The sequence below is a fragment of the Hyla sarda genome, chromosome 7 (genome assembly GCF_029499605.1).
Source record: "Hyla sarda isolate aHylSar1 chromosome 7, aHylSar1.hap1, whole genome shotgun sequence".
Classification (NCBI taxonomy): domain Eukaryota; kingdom Metazoa; phylum Chordata; class Amphibia; order Anura; family Hylidae; genus Hyla; species Hyla sarda.
Window position 1 is genome coordinate 210,440,999 of NC_079195.1, and position 22,001 is coordinate 210,462,999.

At 44.7% G+C, this 22,001-nt stretch overlaps 1 protein-coding gene across 4 annotated transcripts in view; it reads left to right on the plus strand.

Moving 5' to 3' along the window:
- The window catches only part of LPAR3 (lysophosphatidic acid receptor 3), a 59,666-nt gene that overhangs the window by 19,196 nt on the left and 18,469 nt on the right, over nt 1-22,001 (plus strand). For 2 of the 4 annotated variants that reach the window (XM_056532528.1, XM_056532530.1), the window contains exon 2: nt 14,418-15,173. In XM_056532528.1, the coding sequence (XP_056388503.1) occupies nt 14,418-15,173 (756 nt within the window). Of the gene's footprint in view, nt 1-1,991; nt 2,497-11,010; nt 11,185-14,417; nt 15,174-22,001 lie in introns of those variants that run through there. The other 2 variants (XM_056532529.1, XM_056532532.1) reach the window with 2 other exon arrangements.

A 22,001-nucleotide genomic window follows, 5' to 3' on the forward strand; every position in this document is an offset into this window, starting at 1 on the left:
ACTCCCCCCACATTAGGTCCAGTATAGTCCCCCCACATTAGGTGCAGTACAGTTTCCCCACATTAGGTGCAGTATAGTCCCCCCACATTAGGTCCAGTATAGTCCCCCCACATTAGGTCCAGTATAGTTCCCCCACATTAGGTGCAGTATAGTCCCCCCACATTAGGTCCAGTATAGTCCCCCCACATTAGGTCTAGTATAGTTCCCCCACATTAGGTGCAGTATAGTCCCCCCACATTAGGTCCAGTATAGTCCCCCCCACATTAGGTCCAGTATAGTCCCCCCACATTAGGTCCAGTATAATCCCCCCACATTAGGTCCAGTATAGTTCCCCACATTAGGTTCAGTATAGTTCCCCACATTAGGTCCAGTATAGTCCCCCCACATTAGGCCCAGTATAGTCCCCCCACATTAGGTGCAGTATAGTTCCCCCACAGACATACAGCCTTCAGCCATACAGTGTATTACTGAAGGCTGTATGCCTGTGTACTGCCCCACTTCGGTGTTCCGAGCACCGCTCCTCCGGTCCGGCTATAGCAGTAGGTCCCGGGACCGGAGGAGCGGTGCTCGGGACACCGAAGAAGACGCGCCGCTGGTAACACTTACCAAGTTGACAGCGCGCGTCCTCCTCGCTGCTTTTGTTGCTATGTTGCGATGGGCGCACGCAGGGACGTCAGTGATGTCCCCGCGTTTTTAAAGTAAACGCGGGGCCGCAGGGACTTAATAGAGGCATCCCTAAGCAACTTTCGGGACACAGAGATGTCCCGCGGCAAAAAACACCCGGCGGGTGTTTTTCCCACGGCACACCTTACACTATGTCGCTGCACACTAGTGGTTGAAAAACACTGCTCTACTGAATGCTAGGCTCAGTTCTCAAAACATTCATGTATTTCCAGGAGTTTTATAACAAAGGAACAAAAACAGCACATGGTTCTAAGATAAGATTATTAGGAATTTTTATGGGGACTTCAACTATCTAATAAACATGTTGATAGCTGACCTCTTTAAATAATGAGAATTAAAGGGGAACTCTGGTTTTAGGATACTTTTGGCCACTAGAGAGCACAGCGGACATGTGATACATGCACAATAAGGCACTTTATAAGCATGCTAGGACTTGTTCCCATAGATTCTCACTATGACACATATCCATAATATAGTCGTGCAGGATTTTTGCACCTTAGGCAAAAGCGAATCTTGCCGCCCCCTTGACCCCGTCCATTGTGACATGCTCCACCATACTACTTGGGTGACACACTGTAACAACCCCCCCCCCAATGTAATCTCCTTACTCTTAGGGGGAAGCACTGTAACGAACCTCCTCCTCATGTAATCACCCAACTATTGAGGTGACACACAGTAACAAATCCCCTCCTCATGTAATCACCCTACTATTGGGGTGACACACTGTAACAAATCCCCTCCTCATGTAATCTTCATACTATTGGGGTGACACACTGGGAGGGGGAGGGGGTGGTGGCGGAGAGACGGATGTTATGAGAGGCAAGTGCTGTCAGGATGCTGGATGGACCTCAGAGAGGAGAGATGCATGCAGTGGTGCTGCGCTCCTCTTGCAGACTAAAGAATGCTAATTATTATGGTACCGGGGTGGGTGTACTGGGTGCACGCTGTCAGGATGCTGGACAAACCTGACCTGGGTGATCGCGTCTGTGTGCTTCATAGAGGAGGAGAGCAGCGCTCATCTCACAGGCTGAAAAATGCTAAATATTATGGTAACGGGGTGGGGGGCATTGATGGGAGTGGTGCTGGCTGTGAGTGGGTGGTTCAGGTCGTGGCTGGCTAAATTTTTTGCGCTAGGAAAGGCAGCGCCCCCCTCAAGAGGGCGCCCTAGGCAGCTGCCTATTTTGCCTATAGGCAGAGGCGTCTCTGCAGTTATGTGAATGAGACCCAGTGATGCCCCAATTATTATGTAGCATAATGCATAAACAGCCCAACATGATAGATAACCATAAGGCATGTTAAAGCCTTGCGTACTTGCAGTATTCAGCAGCTTCTGTTATTGCAACAGTATTGCTATAAAATCTTGTGCCAGCCCATGTGCCAGCCCGTGCCCTTCAAGGGCACCAGAAGGAATGTTTATTCATCCTGGAACCAGCTATCTGTTCCTCGTACACTCCTGGCACTACACTAGATGCACGGCTGGTAACTTTTGACACATTTTAGCCGCTTGGTTCAGACTGTGGGAATTGTGTCACTACACACCCATCTGTGCAGGGAATTAAAAAAACATATAATTATCAACATGGAACCTCCTTGCGTTTCCCTGATAGGATCGAATACTCTGAAGTTGATGTATGGAGGGTGTAGCATGACTCCGGGATACTATTCCTTGATTTTAGGTATGGATAGTCTCTATGACAAGGGCATACATACTATAGAGGAAAAACACGTGGCTGCTGCAGGGTCCCTGGTGGATCCTATTCCCGGTGAAAATAGGTGGCGAGAAGCTGTGGAGGACTCTATTACTGAACATGGGTAAGTTGGAAGACAAAGTGGAATTGTGGGAGTGTAAAGCATTGTGGTAGCCTGGGGATGTAGGGTATATGGGGTGTAGCTGTGCAGTAACTAAAGGGTGCTTGTTTAACTCTTATCACTCGTGATGCCAGGGTGACGTCCTCTGTATATGCTTGTCCTATCGCCACCCGTCCCAAGAACGATAGGGAGGTATAATAAATGATTTTCCACAACTGGAGGTTTTCATAAAATTGTCGGAACCTTTACTGCAGATTTTGAGCAACATTAAACAGGAACAGTCTTGGTACAAGAGTCTATTACGATCCTGACAGTTGGTTGGGACCTTATGAGTTCTGAGCTTAGAAAAGGAATAAGTGCTGTTCCGCTGGATTTAGGGGATTGAGTTTAGGTCCAGCAGTCACACAGCTTTAGCGGGGAGTTGTATGGTAACTCACGATTAGATTCAGGCTGAGGCTGGCAGGCTTCAGGCCTAAGCTTGTCTTTGTAAGTTACACGGATCACTTCTCTCTCCACTAATCTGGAACCCAAGAGAGCAACAATTGGTTGCAGCTCCCTTATATGGGCAGGGGCTGTCCTTAAGCTCACTGGTCCATACCATCTGTCATTCACTTTACAAGGAATTATGGTCTAACCATGTAACCACACATGAGACCTCCAAAGGTCCTTCAACACACCTTACTAGAATTAACATGAGTCATGTGACCTAAGGTCCTGCGACACTATATAGCTAATTAAATATACAACTATTTATACATGTAAACATCACAGAATTGCATAAGAAAGAGGCGACTAGGGGCTATCCCACCAGGAGGATGCTATTGGAACGAAGTAACTCTGACTTTGGGGACCACCATACAAGGTACGGTATACTATACGGTAGCGGGACACCACAGCATGGTGAAGAACTTTAAAGACTAACCACGAAGTTTCGCTAGAGTTCGAAACTATTTCTTCAGAAGTAAATAGATAAAAATGAGCAATGTAGATCCCTAAAACACTTCAACTATAGTTATACTGAAAATTATACACACTTCTCAAAAAAATAAAGGGAACACTTAAACAACACAATGTAACTCCAAGTCAATGACACTTCTGTGAAATCCCACTGTCCACTCAGGAAGCAACACTGATTGACAATCAGTTTCACATGCTGTTGTGCAAATGGAACAGACAACAGGTGGAAATTATAGACAATTAGCAAGGCACCCTGAATAAAGGAGTAGTTCTGCAGGTGGTGACCACAGACCACTTCTCAGTTCTTATGCTTCCTGGCTGATGTTTTGGTCCCTTTTGAATGATGGCAGTGCTTTCACTCTAGTGGTAGCATGAGATGGAGTCTACAACCCACACAAGTGGCTCAGGTAGTACAGCTCATGCAGGATGGCACATCAATGCGAGCTGTGGCAAGAAGGTTTGCTGTGACTGTCAGCGTAGTGTCTGGAGGATGGAGGCGCTACCAGGAGACAGGCCAGTACATCAGGAGATGTGGAGGAGGCCATAGGAGGGCAACAACCCAGCAGCAGAACCGCTACCTCCGCCTTTGTGCAAGGAGGAGCACTGCCAGAGCCCTGCAAAATTACCTCCAGCAGACCACAAATGTGCATGTGTCCACTCAAACGGTCAGAAAGAGACTCCATGAGGGTGGTATGAGGACCCGATGTCCACAGGTGGGGGTTGTGCTTACAGCCCAACACTGTGCAGGACGTTTTGCATTTGTCAGAGAACACCAAGATTGGTAAATTCGCCACTGGCGCCCTGTGCTGTTCACAGATGAAAGCAGGTTCACACTGAGCATACATGACTGACGTGACAGAGTCTGGAGACGCCGTAGAGAACGTTCTGCTGCCTGTGACATCCTCCAACATGACTGGTTTGGCGGTGGGTCAGAAATGGTGTGGGGTGGCATATCTTTGGGGGGCCGCACAGCCCTCCATGTGCTTGCCAGAGGTAGTCGGACTGCCATTAGGTACCGAGATGACATCCTCAGACCTCTTGTGAGACCATATGCTGTGCGGTGCGGTTGGCCCTGGGTTCCTCCTAATGCAAGACAATGCTAGACCTCATGTGGCTGGAGTGTGTCAGCAGTTCCTGCAAGAGGAAGACATTGATGCTATGGACTGGCCAGAAGTTGGCGGATGCTTTAGTCCAGGTCTGGGAGGACATCCCTCAGAAGACCATCCTCCACCTCATCAGGGTCATGCCCAGGCGTTGTAGGGAGGTCATACGGACACGTGGAGGCCACACACACTAATGAGACTTATTTTGACTTTTTTTTAAGGACATTACATCAAAGTTGGATCGGCCTGTAGTGTGGCTTTGCACTTTGATTTTGAGTGTGACTCCATATCCAGACCTCCATGGGTTGATAAATTTGATTTCGATTGATAATTTTTGTGTGATTTTGTTGTCATCACATTCAACTATGTAAAGACGAAAGTATTTCATACGATTAGTTCACTCATTCAGATCTAGGATGTGTTAACTTAGTGTTCCCTTTAATTATTTGAGCAGTGTATATATATATACAGGCTGTCCGGTCATGCTGGGAGTTGTAGTTCTGCAACAGCTGGAGGCACACTGGTTGGGAAACACTGCTTTAGATCATTATTATACATAAATATCAGTGTTAACAGAAAAAAAAAAAAAAAAACTAGCTCGGCACCTAGATCTGGTGGTTTGCATCCTAGTGCTCTTAGAGAACTTAGGTCAGCACTTAGACCTGGTGGATCGCATTCTTGTGTTCTCAGAGAACTTGGGGGAGATTTATCAAAACTTGTGCAGAGGAAGAGTGGTGCAGTTGCCAATAGCAACCAATCAGATCGGTTCTTTCATTTTTTAAACGGCCTCTGAAAGATGGAAGAAGCGATCTCATTGGTTTCTAGGGGCAACGGCACCACTCTTCCTCTACACAGGTTTTGATAAATCTGCCCCACTGGTCCGGCTGCTAGACTTCATAGTTTGTGTCCTTGTGTAGTCAGCAAAATTAGTTCAGCAACTAGATCTTGTGGTTGACATCTATGGGGGAGATTTACCAAACCTGTCCAGAAGAAAAGTTGCTGAGTTGCCCATAGCAACCAATCAGGTCGCTTCTTTCATTTTTGAAAAGGTCTCTGAAAAATGAAAGAAGCGATCTGATTGGTTGCTATTGGCAACTCAGCAACTTTTCCTCTGGACAGGCTTTGATAATTCTTCCCCTATGTGTTTTTAGAGAACTTAGTTTAGCACCAAGACCTGGTGGTTTGCATCCTTGTGTTTTCAAATAACTTAAAATTGAGTCATTAAAGGGGTACTCCGGAAGAAAAAAATTGTTTTGAAATGAACCGGTACCAGAAAGTTTAACACATTTGTAAATTACTTCTCTTAAAAAATCTTAATCCTTCAAGTACTTGTATGCTCCAGAGGAAGTTGTGTAGTTCTTCCAGTCTGATCATAGTGCTCTCTGCTGACACCTATGTTGATGTCAGGAACTGTCCGGAGAAGGAGAGGTTTGCTATGGGGATCTGCCCCTGCTCTGACAGTTTTTGACACAGATAGAGATGGCAGCAGAGAGCACTGTGGTCAGACAGAAAAGAACTACACAAATTTCTCTGGAGCATACAGCAGCTGATAAGTGTTGGAATGATTATGATTTTTATATAGAAGTAATTTACAAATCTGTTTAACTTTCTGCCACCAGTTGATTTTACCCCTTCGGAGTACCCCATTAAAAGAAAGCGTCCTGTGTGTGGAACCCCATTATACAACACACACATGCCTACTAGTGTTGCTCGCGAATATTCGCAATGCCAATTTTATTCTCGAATATCGCATATTCGCGAATTCGCGAATATAGCACTAAATATTCGTAATTACGAATATTTTTGATTTATTTATTTATTTTTTTCACAGTACACATCACAGTGATCATCCCCCTCTGCTTCCAGCTTGTGTGGTCTAAAGAAGGCTCTAATACTACTGTGTGAGATTGGCGTACGAATTTTCGTTTATGCTAATTTTAGCATATGCGAAAAAATAGCGTGAATATTACGAATATGCAAATTTATGACGAATATTCGTCCATATATTCGCAAAATATCACGAATTCGAATATAGCCTATGCTGCTCAACACTAATGCCTACACATGTCTACAGAGAATACGGACGGTGTTTATCTTATTCTTACAACCCCTTTAGGTTCAACACACCAGTCAAAACATGGAGAAATCCAAGGTGTGAACAAGCCCTGACAATTTTGTACATTTGTCTGAACAAATACAATAGATATGCATTTGCTATTGGTTCACCTGTCGTTAGTAACTAAACTTAGTTTTACTTTAAACATTTGAAAGTATAAACAACTCGGAATGAGCAGTGCTGCAGTGTAAAGCATGGCCAAAGTACACCAGAGAAACCCTAAAACGAGGGGAGAATGGATGCAGATTTCAGACTCCCTAAGAATAATCTACAGTTGTGCCCTAGTAGAACCAAAATAAAAACTAGCCAAAGAAATGCATATTAAATCAATGCCCAGTGAGAATTACCGTATTTATCGGGGTATACCACGCACCGGCCTATAACACGCACCCTCATTTTACCAAGGATATTTGGGTGAAATTTTTTTTTTACCCAAATATCCATGGTAAAATGAGGGTGCGTGTGTGCGCGTGTATACCCCGATACACCCCCAGGAAAGGCAGGGGGAGAGAGGCCGTCGCTGCCCGCTTCTCTCCCCCTGCCTTTCCTGGGGTCTAGAGCCCTGCTGCCGGCCCTTCTCTCCCCCTGGCTATCGGCGCCGCTGCCCGTTCTGTCCCCCTGACTATCGGTGCCGGCGCCCCATTGCCGGCGCCGATAGCCAGGGGGAGAGAAGCGGCGCCGACAGCCAGGGGGAGAGAAGGGGCAGCGGCACCCATTGCCTCCCCCCATCCCCGGTGGCATAATTACCTGTTGCCGGGGTCGGGTCCGCGCTGCTGCAGGCCTCCGGCGTGCGTCCCCTGCGTCATTGCTATGCGCTGCACGGCGCGGCGCATGACGTCATGCGCCGCGCATAGCAACGACGAAGGGGACACACGCCGGAGGCCTGCAGCAGCGCGGACCCGACCCCGGCAACAGGTAATAATGCCACCGGGGATGGGGGGAGGCAACGGGGCAGCGCCGCCGGCAATGGGTGCCGCTGCCCCTTCTCTCCCCCTGGCTGTCGGCGCCGGCAATGGGGCGCCGGCACCGATAGTCAGGGGGACAGAACGGACAGCGGCGCCGACAGCCAGGGGGAGAGAAGGGCCGGCAGCAGGGCTCTAGACCCCAGGAAAGGCAGGGGGAGAGAAGCGGGCAGCGAAGGCCTCTCTCCCCCTGCCTTTCCTGGGGGTGTATCGCGTATAACACGCACATAGACTTTAGGCTAAAAATTTTAGCCTAAAAAGTGGGTGTTATACGCCGATAAATACGGTAAACTATGTTATAATGGTGATTGACATCAGTATGGCCGCAGATCCCAGAGCAGTGAGGGACTCTTCTATCCTAGGAAGAGGGTAGGCATCCTTGTGGGTTACATCATTCAACTTCCTGTAGTCCACAGTTATTTTTACTCATTTTACACTAAGGGTGTTTAAGATTACACAAAAAAATTGTCTGTACAATATGAGTTGAAGCGTGCCTGTCATATCACAGAAAAAAAAGTGCTTCTATATGTTACTTACTAGGTCATATAGATTCTTTATGTGTCTAGCATCTGTATTCAGCTCACAAATCCCTGTGTTCTGCTTTTCACTCATTCTGACATCCACTGCTTAGGAAGCGGTGTGGCTGAGGCAAGCACTGAGCCCGCCTTTACTCACCATGCATTAAAGGAGTAGTCCGGCGCGCACTTTTCTCATTTTATCCCATCCGGGCTGCAAAATAAAAGAAAACAAACTTTCTTTTACCTGCCGATGAGCCCCATGAGCTCCGGTACAGGTGTTCGGTCCCCGGGCTGTATTCTTCTTACTTCCTGTTAGCCCGGCACGTCACACGGAGCTTCAGCCTATCACCGTCCGCAGCGATGTCCCGCCTCGGCTGGTGATAGGCTGAAGCTCCGTGTGACGTGCCGGGCTAACAGGAAGTAAGAAGAATACAGCCCGGGAACCGAACACCTGTACCGGAGTGTACCGGGGCTCCGGGGCTCGTCGGCAGGTAAGAGAAAGTTTGTTTTCTTTTATTTTGCAGCCCGGACCGGATACAATGAGAAAAGTGGCGCCGGACTACTCCTTTAACTTCCTCCCTGAGTCTGCTGTGCTGTGTCTCTTCCAATCACTGCAGGCTGTTCTGTAACCCCCTCCTCTTTTTTCATTCTGTAGTCTGATAGGACAGGAGTGAGCACAGAAGAATGCTAGTCCCTTCCTCACTCACTAGACTTTGTCCCGGCCTGTGCTTCAGCTGGGACAAAGATGATGCTGCAGCCGGACAGGATTATATTCTGGATGGAATGAGGACCCCTAGTTGTCTTTTTTTATGAGCCATGATTTATATAAAAAAGAAGATAAACATTTTTATGGAGTATATAAGAAAGGTTCATATAAAAAATTAATTTTGATTTAAGAACATTTAAGAAATTGGCTTGTGATGTCCCAGTACAGGACATGGTCCTGTACTACCTTTAGGCCCTGTCAGGTTGAGCCCCTCAGTGACCTGGGGGCTCCCCTGCAAGGTCTCCCCCTGTTGGTTTTATAAAGGTGGGTATATCACTTTAATGCCTAGACAGTCTACTAATGTATAAGTAGTACAAAGGACCTGTGGGAAGTCTCAAGGAACTTTGTGAGATTGTCACATGTTATGTTATGCAGTCACATGATTTGTTGTTACATGTTCTCCCAGAGAGCACCAGCTTAACCTATGACTGCAGCTTGACCAATGGGCTTTAGTCCAGCCCCCCACTATATAAAGGGGCGGCCATTACAATTTCTCTCAGATTCCATCTTCTATTGAGCACAGCTACCACCAGAGATCTCAGTGCAAGTGATCCGCATCTGGAAGACCCCAAAAGCTACAGTCATTCCAGTAAGTCTCAAGTCAATGTCTGCTGACACTACAAATAGTCCAGTCCTGCATATAGTCAAGTCCAATATCAAGTAAAGTTAATTGCAAGTATATTGGTCCAGCAAGCTGCAAGGTACTTCTGGGTTCCTGGCCACCTCTCTGGGAAATCTGGCCTTAGATGTGAAGATAATTCCATCTGTCTTCTTCTCAGTAAAACCTCCGTTTGACCATAACTGGTTGTGGACTCTCATTTCACTACTAGCAACTGGGATAGAGGAGAATTTTGGTGTGTGGTGTTCCGGAACCCTAAAACCACACTGGCATCACGAACACTAGGGGTTAATACCATCTTGCCCACGGGGTTAATACCATCTGATCCCACCACTCACAACGCTACACCCGTGGTCCCGCCACTCACCAGTGGTCACCCAAAGGCTTTTTATGTAATAATGACTTCAATGCAAAAAAAAAAATGGCCATAATTCCAATGTTGTGTGCGCCCTATTTTTCATGTAATTTTACAATGTGTGTACCCAGCCTGAGAATGCGCAATTCACAGGGGATTTCTATTCCTTTATTGTAACAAACAATGGGGGAGATTTATCAAAACCTGTCTAGAGGAAAAATTGCCGAGTCGCCCATAGCAACCAATCAGATGGCTTCTTTCATTTTTCAGAGGCCTTTTCAAAAATGAAAGAAACAATCTGATTGGTTGCTATGGGCAACTGAGCAACTTTTCCTCTCGTCAGGTTTTGCTAAATCTTTCCTAATGTGCTTCCCCTCTGATTTTTGTTGACACCTTCTTAGTGTTCATAGTTTAAATCATTTCAGTATTATGGTAATAGATATGTGTTTCACAGAATGTTTTTTCAGACTAGACGGCACCAGGCAGCACTGTCCGGCTAAACATTATTTTCATGATTTAATCAACAAATTACAAAGGACATATAATGCACCCAAATTGTGGGGCGGGATGTGCTAATCTCTGCTCCTATAATGAAAAAGCTTGTGGTAGCCCTTGGGGGGTGTATGGTAGTTGGGGTGTTGTTCCGGTAAATGAGGGGTTAATGTTAACCCTATAGTTCGTGACGCCAGGCTGAGGGCTAGTATGCTGAGGTAATTCTCCGGCCTATCGCCGCCCTTCCCAGTAACGATAGGTGCATATACAAAATGACTGAAGGTCCACAAGGTACTTGAACTTGAACAAACTTTACTGAAAGGCTTGCGGTACATCCAATGCACAATAACAGTCTCAGGAATACAGTCTCTATATAGTGCAATGACTGACAGTTGTTGCGGACCTTGACTTTTAGATACAGTCTCTGAATTTAGGGTAATATTTGCAGATCCGTCCGGATTTAGGGGATAGATAAGGTCCGGTGATCATGCAGAGTGCTTAGGGATTGATACACTCTCAATTTAGACTCGATTAGCCGTTGCCACAAGGCTCGGGCCTAACACTGCGGAAGATGTATAGACCCCTTCTCGTCAGGAGCGCAGGAGCAAAGAGAAAGAGCAATGGCCGCCGCTCCCTTATATGGGCAGGAGCAGGGCCATTTTGGATTGGTCCCAGTAACTGTCACTCACCGTTACAAGGAGTGATGGGTAGAATACGTCACAGGGACCTCCAAAGGTCCTAAAGCAAAAACCATAGAGTTTACCTGATCACGTGACCCGCAGGTCCTGCTACGCTGTATACAGGTAATTAACTATTTATAGACATTTATACAATCATATTTACATGCATCTTAAATAAACCATTAGCTCAATAACTATCTAGATGAGAGGTGACCAGGGGTGAACTAGACAATGGGGACCCCGACGTCCTAGGGACTCTGGCTAAGGGGACCCACATACGCAGGTACCGGATAGGATATGGTACCGGGACACCACAAGCTCATATGGGAATACAAACACCTAAAGGGGTACTCCAGCGTTTTAAAGCTGATTAACAGCATAGGGGATAAGTGTCTGATCTCGTGGATGTTGCCCGTCCCCTCCATGCACTTTCTATGGGATTGTTGGCGATACACCAGCGCTGTACTTGTGTATCTTCGGTGCTCCCATAGAAAGGTATGAGGCACTCATACATTATTGTGTTTCCCAACTAGGGTGCCTCTTAAAAGTCTCCTGGAAAACCCTTTTAGAATGTGTGGTATGGGGTGTGATGCAGGGCAGATGGAATTACCCTAGGGGCAGATGGCATTAACCCCTTGTATTCCTGACGCCAGGGTGTGGTTTATCCTCAATACCACCCGAAGGTATACCGCTGGATCCTGGGCTAGGCACGGGGGCCATAATGACTCAGACGCCAAGTTACGGACAATGGTAGCTTTACTGAGTGACAGATAGTACAGTCTACACATTTTAGCCAGGCCCACAGAGGTGACCAGTGACTTCAGAGACCTTAAGGGCTTGCTGGGACTTGCGGTGGTTTTGGACAATTTAGTGCAGGCCACATTGACTTGACAATAGATGACAGTGACTGACATGACTTGACTGGAGACAGACTAAGCTGTGACTTTATATTACTTGTAGACCTGTGGCTGTAGACTTGACTTGAGGCTCCTATGACTCTTAGACTCGACTGCACCTCAGCAAAGACTCAGGAACTAAGAGAGAGAAGAGACTCCTCCCAGGGCTTTTATGGGGGAGACTCTGGTGGGGTCCCAGTGGTCACTCTTAAGTTACCTGGTCACCTCCTGGGTAACAATCACATGACAACTGATGACCACATGTTAACCTTTCTTAAAGATACAACATTCTTATATACATAACATAGGGGATAATATACAATTACAGTAGAACAGATGCAGGGGGGGGGGGGGGGGGCACAGGGGACACTGCAGGGAGGCTGCCTGACAGGGCAGCAAGGGTACGGGGTAACAACTCCCGTACTGGGCCACCACAAATGGTGCTATGGTAGCTTTATTGATCATTCAGCCGTCATTACAAGTCATAAAATAAATTACAATCACACAAAGCATGATGGTACAATATACTGCACAGGTTCCCGAAGCTATACACTATGTGGTGGCCCAGTACGGCACGTGTTTTTGGACCCTTGCTGCCCTGTCAGGCGGCCTCCCTTCAGTGTCCCCCATGTAAATATGTTTATTAAGTATTATACTGTGTAATGTGTGGAGAAAGCGTTGTCACTTTAGTACTGTTTACCGTGTGAGTTGTCATGTGATTGTTACCCAGGAGGTATCAGTGACTACGTGCCTTAAGGGTGACCAATGGGATCCCCCTAGAGCCTCCCCCATAAATGCCCTGGGTGAAGCCTCTGCTCTCTCTCTCTTGCTTCCTGCTGAGGTCCAGTCAAATCGAGCCTAAGATTGTGTCCAGAGTCATAGGAGGCCTCAAGTCCAGTCTGCAGCCACAAGCTACAAACCTGCAAGTAACCACAGTCACAGCCTTGTCAGTCATCAGTCACAAGTCAAGTCAGTCACAGTCATCATTTGTCAAGTCAACATGGGCTGCATTAAATTGACCCCATCTCCTACAAGTCCCAGCAAGCCCTTAAGGTCTCTGAGTGACTGGTCACTTCCATGGGCCCTGGCTGAACTGTATAGACTTTTCCACCTGTCTAACCTCAGTAAAGCTACCGTTATCCATAACTTGGCGTCGGAGTCATTATTGCCCCTGTGCCTAGCCCAGGATCCAGCGGTATACCTTCAGGTGGTATTGAGGATAAACCATTCCCTGGTGTCATGAATACAAGGTGTTAATGCCATCTTCCCCTAGGATAATTCCATCTGCCCTTTGCATCACACCCCATACCACAACTATACCACATGCTACACTAACATTCCGCTCCATCACTCGATATCGAAGAAACAAAGTAAAAAAACAACAGTGCCCCAGTTACGCACCAAACAGTAAGGGACTTTTGTAGGTACAGGGATAAATTATAGGGTGGTACCAATTAGTATTTCCCCTTAGGGATAGTGCTGAGTAGATTAGGGTGCACCTTACAGACTGCATTATATCATTTCTTTTTCACCATAAGTGACCCCTGTCACTAGCCTCCGGGTTATTATTCATATCCCTTATCCCATAATCCTATAAAGGTGCTTCAGGGTTTGGATTTGTAAGGAGTATCTTTTAGCCACCTGGGGTGTGTGGCAGGCACATTGTTGGGGTTCGATTTTTCGTTCATTTTAAAGGATATATTAAAAAGGTACATTTGAAACATTTCAGTACTACTATACCCCAGTTTTTAAGTATAATTTTTATTATCAGGTGTTTTTGCACAAAGCTGCAACATAACAAAATGTGAAAAAAAGTGAAAGGGTCTGAAAACTTTCTGAATGAATTGTAGATGTATTGCATTGTATTTTAGAGATTGGGAGGAACCAGGTTCCCAAAAGAAACACAAAAAGAATATATATATATAAAGTTCCAAGCAGATGTTGCATTCGTCGCATTGAAGGTTGTGGCCCAAGTGCTGCAAAAATTGTTCGGTCACCCAAAGTTGTCAGGCGGCACAGAGTATTTTAGGAGATGATTATTTTAGAAGTTATGTTTTATACTACAGGCTGAGTATTATGATCTGATAAGGGGAATGTAAGCAGGATATGTATAAAAAAGAGTATCCACCCCTTACAGTTAAATGGGTACTCTGCCCCTAGACATCTTATCCCCTATCATGCCACGCCCCCTCCATTTATGTCTATGGGAGGGGGCGTGATGACCGTCACACCTCCTCCCATGGACATAAATGGAGGGGGCGTGGCATGACGGCACAACCACGGCCGGCCAAATATCAATGTTCAAAACGCCAGGGTGCCGGCACGGAGATCACAGACCCCCCTGCGATCATACGTCTTATCCCCTATCCAAAGGATAAGATGTCTAGAGGTGGGGTACCCCTTTAAGGAAAGCTTTGTCTTACTGGATATATTACAATGATTTTGTCTCTCGCCCTGTAGGATGCGGGGTCCCTCTCAGGATGAACATCTGCCACTATGATAAAAGCATGGACTTTTTCTACAATCAGAGCAATTCACAGACGGAAGACGACTGGACAGGAACCAAGTTGATTTTGTCCTTCTGTTTCGGGGCCTGCTGCTGTTTGTTCATATTCATCTCTAACATGCTGGTCATCGCGGCCGTGGTCAAGAACAAGAGATTCCACTATCCCTTCTATTACCTTCTGGCCAATTTAGCCGCTGCAGACTTTTTCTCTGGAATTGCCTACGTCTATCTGATGTTTCATACTGGGCCGGTGTCCAAGACACTTACTGTACACAAGTGGTTCCTGCGCCAGGGCCTCCTGGACACGAGCATGTCAGCATCACTGGCCAACCTTTTGGTTATTGCTGTTGAGAGACATATATCCATCGTCCGAATGAGAATCCACAGCAACCTGACAAAACGGAGAGTGACTTGTCTCATTTTGCTCATCTGGGGGGTGGCCATTTTTATGGGCGCTGTCCCTACCTTGGGCTGGAATTGCATCTGTAACATAACCACGTGTTCCACCCTTGCCCCCATCTATAGTCGGAGCTACCTCACCTTTTGGACGGTCTCTAACCTGGCTGTTTTTATTATCATGGTGATAGCTTATCTCAGAATCTACATGTATGTACAATGGAAGACAAACGTGTTATCTCCACACACCACCGGTTCTATAAGCCGACGGCGGACTCCAATAAAGTTGATGAAGACTGTCATGACTGTGTTAGGTAAGGCTGGTGTATGCTTCACATGGATAATCTGACATGTGACCAAGTCCTTTGTATGTCCTGTACTCCGGTGGAAAACAAATTTTGTTTTAATCAACTGGTGCCAGAAAATTAAACAGATTTGTAAATGACTTCTATTTAAAAATTGTAATCCTTCCAGTACTTATCAGCTGCCAGAGCTGGAGAGGTTTGCTATGGGGATTTGCTTCTGCTCTGGACAGTTCCTGATATGGACAGAGGTGTCAGCAGAGAGCACTGTGGTCAGACAGAAAAGAACTACACAACTTCCTGTGGAGCATACAGCAGCTGATAAGTACTGGAAGGATTTTGATTTTTAAATAGAAGTAATTTACAAATATTTTTTTACTTTCTGGCACCAGTTGATTTAAAAATAAAAATGATTTTTTTTCCCACTGTAGTACCCCTTTAACAGGGACACTCACACATAGATGATTTCATAGGAACATGATAAAAGGGGTATCCCAGCATGTCTTGCTGAGGCAGGTGAACAATAGACAAAAAAAAAAAACACCCTTACCTAGCACCGGTCCCTCGCTGGTCCCCTGCAGCTCCCATTCAGTTCTGTTGGGTCCCTTGATCTCCTTCTGAGACAAGCACTTGGTGCAGAATCTGCCAGCTCAGGCAATTGTGGTGAGCCAAGGGGCGTGAAGGTGAGGTGTTGGGGCAGATGTTGTAGCCCAGGGGCAGATGGTATTAACCCCTAAATGTTCATGATACCAGGGCGTGGTTTTGCTAAATAACCACCCGAACGGTAGCACCGCTATCCCTAGGTTAGGCAGGATAATAATAGTCCAAGACCAGCTTAGGGTTAATGGTAGCTTTACTGAGTTAGACAGATGCTAATAGTCTTTACAGCTCGGCCGGGATCCCAGAGAGGTGAACAGTAACATGGAGGGGACCTTGCAGTCTTTGGACAGACTTCAACTCAGCCATGCTGACTATAATAGACTTGACTATAGACTTGACTGTACGCAGTGACAGCAGACATAGAGGACTTGACTTACTGGGATGTGACTATAGGTTAGGCTTGAGGCCTCCAGATGTGCTGGACACTGGCTCTGAGACGTCTGGTCTTTACTGTATCTCAGCAGGAGTCATAAGAGAGAGATTGTAATGGCTCCCCCTCTTATAAAGGGGGCTGAGCCAGAAGCCAATAGGTCAAGCTGCAGGTCACCTGGTTAGCTGGTGCTCCCTGGGCAACAAACATGTGACAACAACATCATGTGACTAACTCAAAGGTCCTCGAAGGTCCTTTATACCTAATACACCTAATATGCAGATAAAACAATGGGTGAGACACTGCAGGAGAGTGGGATACAGAGGGACTTAACCTGACAGGGCCCAAGTACTGTACTGTACGGGACCATATCCCATACTGGGACATCACACAATCACTGACCATATTGGTGTCCCGTCTTGGCCAATGATTGGCTGCATGGGCAGGTGGACTTGTCTTAGAAGCAGGAAGAACATAGAAGACATGGGAGCTGCAGGGAACCAATAGGAGACCTAGGCTAGGTCAGTATGTAATTTTTTTTCACTTTTCACTTGGCCAACAAAATATATTAAAACTGAAGAACTTCCCATCCAGAAGCAGACAACTCTGTACATTGCGTCATGGAGATGACAGCCACTGCAATTCAGTGGCAATTTACTTCTATAGGGTCCGAGCTGCTGTAACAGATCAGAGCCTCTACAAAGTATACAGGGCCATGTGCTTCCATCTCTTTTTGCTGTATGTGGGGGCAGTGTTGCTCTGGTCAGCTGATCAGAGAAGGTACCTGGTGTTGATCAGATATTGGCGGCCTAAGTACTGTAAAACCTTATAGGTGTTCCCTTTGGCTGTGCTCCTGAAGTAATTTAATGGGGAAGTATGGGATCAGCTTGTCTGTTCTTGCCTGTATGTTCACACGGCAGAATTTCTGAGTAAAATCCAGCATAAAAATTCAGCTCGGAAATTCTGTTGCAGCAGAGTCCCTCATTATTTTCAATGGGATTCTGCTGCACCTTGCACTTGGCGGAAATCTCTATTTTGCGGAATTTACTTGGAAATGCATTGCTGTCTATGGAGAAGTGGTCCTAGCACCAGCTAGACATTCCACAAAAATCTGCCATGTGAACATAGCCTTAGGGTATTTCTTAAAGGGGTACTCCGCCCCTATACATCCTATCCCCTATCCAAAGGATAGGGACTAAGATGTCTGAACGTGGGGGTCCCGCCGCTGGGGACCCCCGCAGTCTCACTGCTGCACCCGGCTTTCATTTAGAGCATCGGGTGCAGCGCCGGAGGCTCGTGACGTCATGGTCACGCCCCCTCAATGCAAGTCTATGGGAGGGGGCGTGACGGCCGTCACGCCCCCTCCCATTGACTTGCATTGAGGGGGCGTGGCCGTGACATCACAAGCCTCCGGCCCACATCGCCAGTCATCCGGCACAGAGTGAAGTTCGCTCTGTGCACTGTATATCTGGGGTGCTGCGGCCGAGATTGCGGGGGTCCCCAGCAGCGGGACCCCCGCGATCAGACATCTTATCCCCTATCCTTTGGATAGGGGATAAGATGTCTAAGGGCGGAGTACCCCTCTAAAGTAATTGACTGATTGCTAAAGGAAGCTCCTCTAAATTTACAACCAATATGGCGGCTACTGCAGCTTCCTAAGATATTGTTTATGCAGCTTTCTAGCACTCAGATTGCTGAAACAATAGAAAGATGTTTTATCTATGAGGCCATATTGGCTGTTGCTTGGTTTCCCCAAAAAATCAGTTGTCCTATTTTCTTTTATCATTATAATGATTGACATATCCCTATACATCAGTCCAGCAACTAATTTATTATAAGGCACGTTTATACATCTATACGTTTATATATATATATATATATATATATATATATATATTGGAAAATCGCATGATCCATATATAAACATATCCATAGACCTCATACACCTGATAAAGGGCATAAAGTGTCATTTCGGGCTCCATATGTACGTCTGCCTTTTTATTGAGGTTTATGTTTATGTACCGGATGTAATAGAGTCGGATAGCAGAGGTATACATCAGGGAGACCCCCAGCACATACCTCCACTGGACACTGCAAGAACGCAGTGTGAAAAGAGGCATAAATATGTAATAGTCACTGACCACATTACATTGCTGAGATAACTGCTATGAGGATGAGATTACAGGCCTGTTGCATGTTGCAGCCGCTGACTCATTGTTGTCCATTAGGCTCTGTTTTAGTAACTGGAATGCCTGACTTGTAGGAAATTGTATTTGATTTTGACTGATGAGTACATTAAAGCGTGACTGTCATTTCTGGTGACTTTTCAGGATAAAATACCCTGTGCGTTTACATGAGGAACATTATATAACTTGTATATGGTATTTTTCAGCAGATTCAGCTGATTTTCAGCTTTATCTCTATTTTACAGTTCTAGCAGAGCTGGTGGGAAGAGCTCCCTCACCTATATACTTGTGTTGCTTGTCTTGAGCTCCCTCCTGCCCTCTTCATAGACTTGTATTGCTTGTCTTGAGCTCCCTCCTGCCCCCTTCATAGACTTGTATTGCTTGTCTTGAGCTCCCTCCTATCCGCTCCATAGACTTGTATTGCTTGTCTTGAGCTCCCTCCTATCCGCTCCATAGACTTGTATTGCTTGTCTTGAGCTCCCTCCTCTCCCCTTCATAGACTTGTATTGCTTGTCTTGAGCTCCCTCCTATTCGCTCCATAGACTTGTATTGCTTGTCTTGAGCTCCCTCCTCCCCCTCCATAGACTTGTATTGCTTGTCTTGAGCTCACTCCTGCCCCCTTCATAGACTTGTATTGCTTGTCTTGAGCTCCCTCCTCCCCCCTCCATAGACTTGTATTGCTTATTTTGAACTCCCATTATCCCCCTCCATTGTCTTGTATTGCTTGACTTGAGCTCCCTCGCCCCCCCCCATAATCTTGTATTGCTTGTCTTGAGCTCCCTCCTCTCCCCTTCATAGACTTGTATTGCTTGTCTTGAGCTCCCTCCTATTCGCTCCATAGACTTGTATAGCTTGTCTTGAGCTCCCTCCTCCCCCTCCATAGACTTGTATTGCTTGTCTTGAGCTCACTCCTGCCCCCTTCATATACTTGTATTGCTTGTCTTGAGCTCCCTCCTCCCCCCTCCATAGACTTGTATTGCTTGTCTTGAGCTCCCTCCTCCCCCCTCCATAGACTTGTATTGCTTATTTTGAACTCTCATTATCCCCCTCCATTGTCTTGTATTGCTTGACTTGAGCTCCCTCGCCCCCCCCCCCCATAATCTTGTATTGCTTGACTGAGCTCCCACCTTCTCCCCTCCATAGACGTGAATCGCTTGTCTAGAGCTCCCTCCTCCATACACTTGTATTGCTTGCCTTGAGCTCCCCCCCCCCATAGACTTGTATTGCCTGTCTAGAGCTTCCTCCTCCCCTCTCCATAGACTTGTATTGCTTGTCTTGTAAACACAAGACAAAGCTGAGCTGATTTTCAAAGTGGAATACAGTCTCACAGCAGAAGGGGGAAGAGGAAAGAAGCTTGATAACAGGAGAAAGAAGCATTTTTGTTCAATAAATCATATAACAAAGTTTCTTATATCCGCTTGTACTATTGATCTATGCAAAGTTTGTTCAAATGACAGTGCCCACTTGAGCAATAAAAAACATATATTTATTCTTGCTCTGCACCTGTGTCATTATCACTTGACCAGGACCGAGAAGGTTCTCATTGCTCATTGCATAACTGCAAGCAGAGATCTTGAAAATTAGGGGGAACTGATAAAGAAAGTACACTGGAAAATTATACAACTTTTTTTAATGAATGTATTATTATTATTATTATTTTATGTATTATTATATTAACTTTATTATTATTATTCAAAGAATAACTATTATTTGCTTTTACAATTACTTAGCACCAGCTATTAGAATTATTATTATTATTTTATGTATTATTATCATAATTATTATTATCATTATTATTATTAACTTTATTATTATTATTATTATTATTATTATTCGAAGAATAACTATTATTTGCTTTTACGATTACTTAGCACCAGCTTTTATTATTATTATTATTATTATTATTTTATGTATTATTATTATTGTTATTATTATTATTATTATTCAAAGAATAACTATTATTTGATTTTACGATTACTTAGCACCAGCTTTTATTATTATTATTATTATTATTATTATTATTATTATTATTATTTTATGTATTATTATTATTGTTATTATTATTATTCAAAGAATAACTATTATTTGCTTTTACAATTACTTAGCAAAAGCTTTTTTTATTATTATTATTTTATGTATTATTATTATTCAAAGAATAACTATTATTTGCTTTAACTATGACTTAGCACCAGCTTTTATTATTATTATTATTATTATTATTGTTATTATTATTATTCAAAAAATAACTATTATTTGCTTTTACGATTACTTAGCACCAGCTTTTATTATTATTATTATTATTATTGTTATTGTTATTGTTATTATTATTCAAAGAATAACTATTATTTGCTTTTACGATTACTTAGCACCAGCTTTTATTATTATTATTATTATTATTTTATGTATTATTATTATTGTTATTATTATTATTCGAAGAATAACTATTATTTGCTTTTACGATTACTTAGCACCAGCTTCCAGATAACTCAGATAAGCCGCAACCACCACTTTATTTGCTTCCAGACGACTTCCTTGCAATTTACAGACACATTTTTTTTATTGCTTTGCTTTCTGAATCTTCGCACGATGATTTTTTTTGTCTTTTATCCCCTTAATGTACTTCTCTCCTTACAGGCAAAAACAGAGCACATTTCTTATAAGTCATGCATTCTGATCATTTAGCCGAAGCGTAATTAACCGAAATGAGTCAGTGACTGGAACCGGCAGCCGGCCCAGAGACTCATTTTATACCCTGGTTATCTCAGTAATGTAATGTGGTCGGTGACTGTATAACATGTTTATGCCTTATGATGATTATTAGTATTAATGTTATTTTCTGAATTTCCCTATGATTCATATATTATAAATCAGTGTTTTCCAAACAGCGTAACTCTGGCTGTTGCAAAACTACAACTCCCAGCATGCCCGGACAGCCGAAGGCTGTCCGGGCATGCTGGGAGTTGTAGTTTTGCAACAACTGGTGGCATCCTGTCATAGATGTTGTACATCATGGTGATCCTCAGTAGTGTTGCTCGCGAATATTCGCAATTCGAATTTTATTCGCGAATATCGCATATTCGCGAATATTTGCGAATATAGCGCTATATATTCGTAATTACGAATATTCTTTTTTTTTTTTTTTTCACAGTACACATCACAGTGATCATCCCTCTCTGCTTCCAGCTTATGTGGTGTAAGAAGGCTCTAATACTACTGTGGGAGACTGGCGTGCATATTTTCGCATATGCGTAAATTTGTGTATGCCACTTTTTCGCATATGCGAATTGTAGTCTGCGGCGATTTTCGCATATGCTAATTTTCGGTCATACAAATATTCGCATATGCGAATATAAAACGATAACATTACGAATATGCGAATATTCGTGATTATGACGAATATTCGTCCATATATTCGCGAATAATCGCGAATTCGAATATGGCCTATGCCGCTCAGCACTAATCTTCAGGTGCTTGCCCCCGGAGCAAAAGAAAAGAAAGCCTGCATTTACCCATTCACAGGTGGCAGTCTGGGTGATCGGTCCCTAATATATCCAGTTACAAAATCAAAGTGTTGACCAGTGGATAGTGTTGAGCGGCATAGGCCATATTCGAATTCGCGAATAT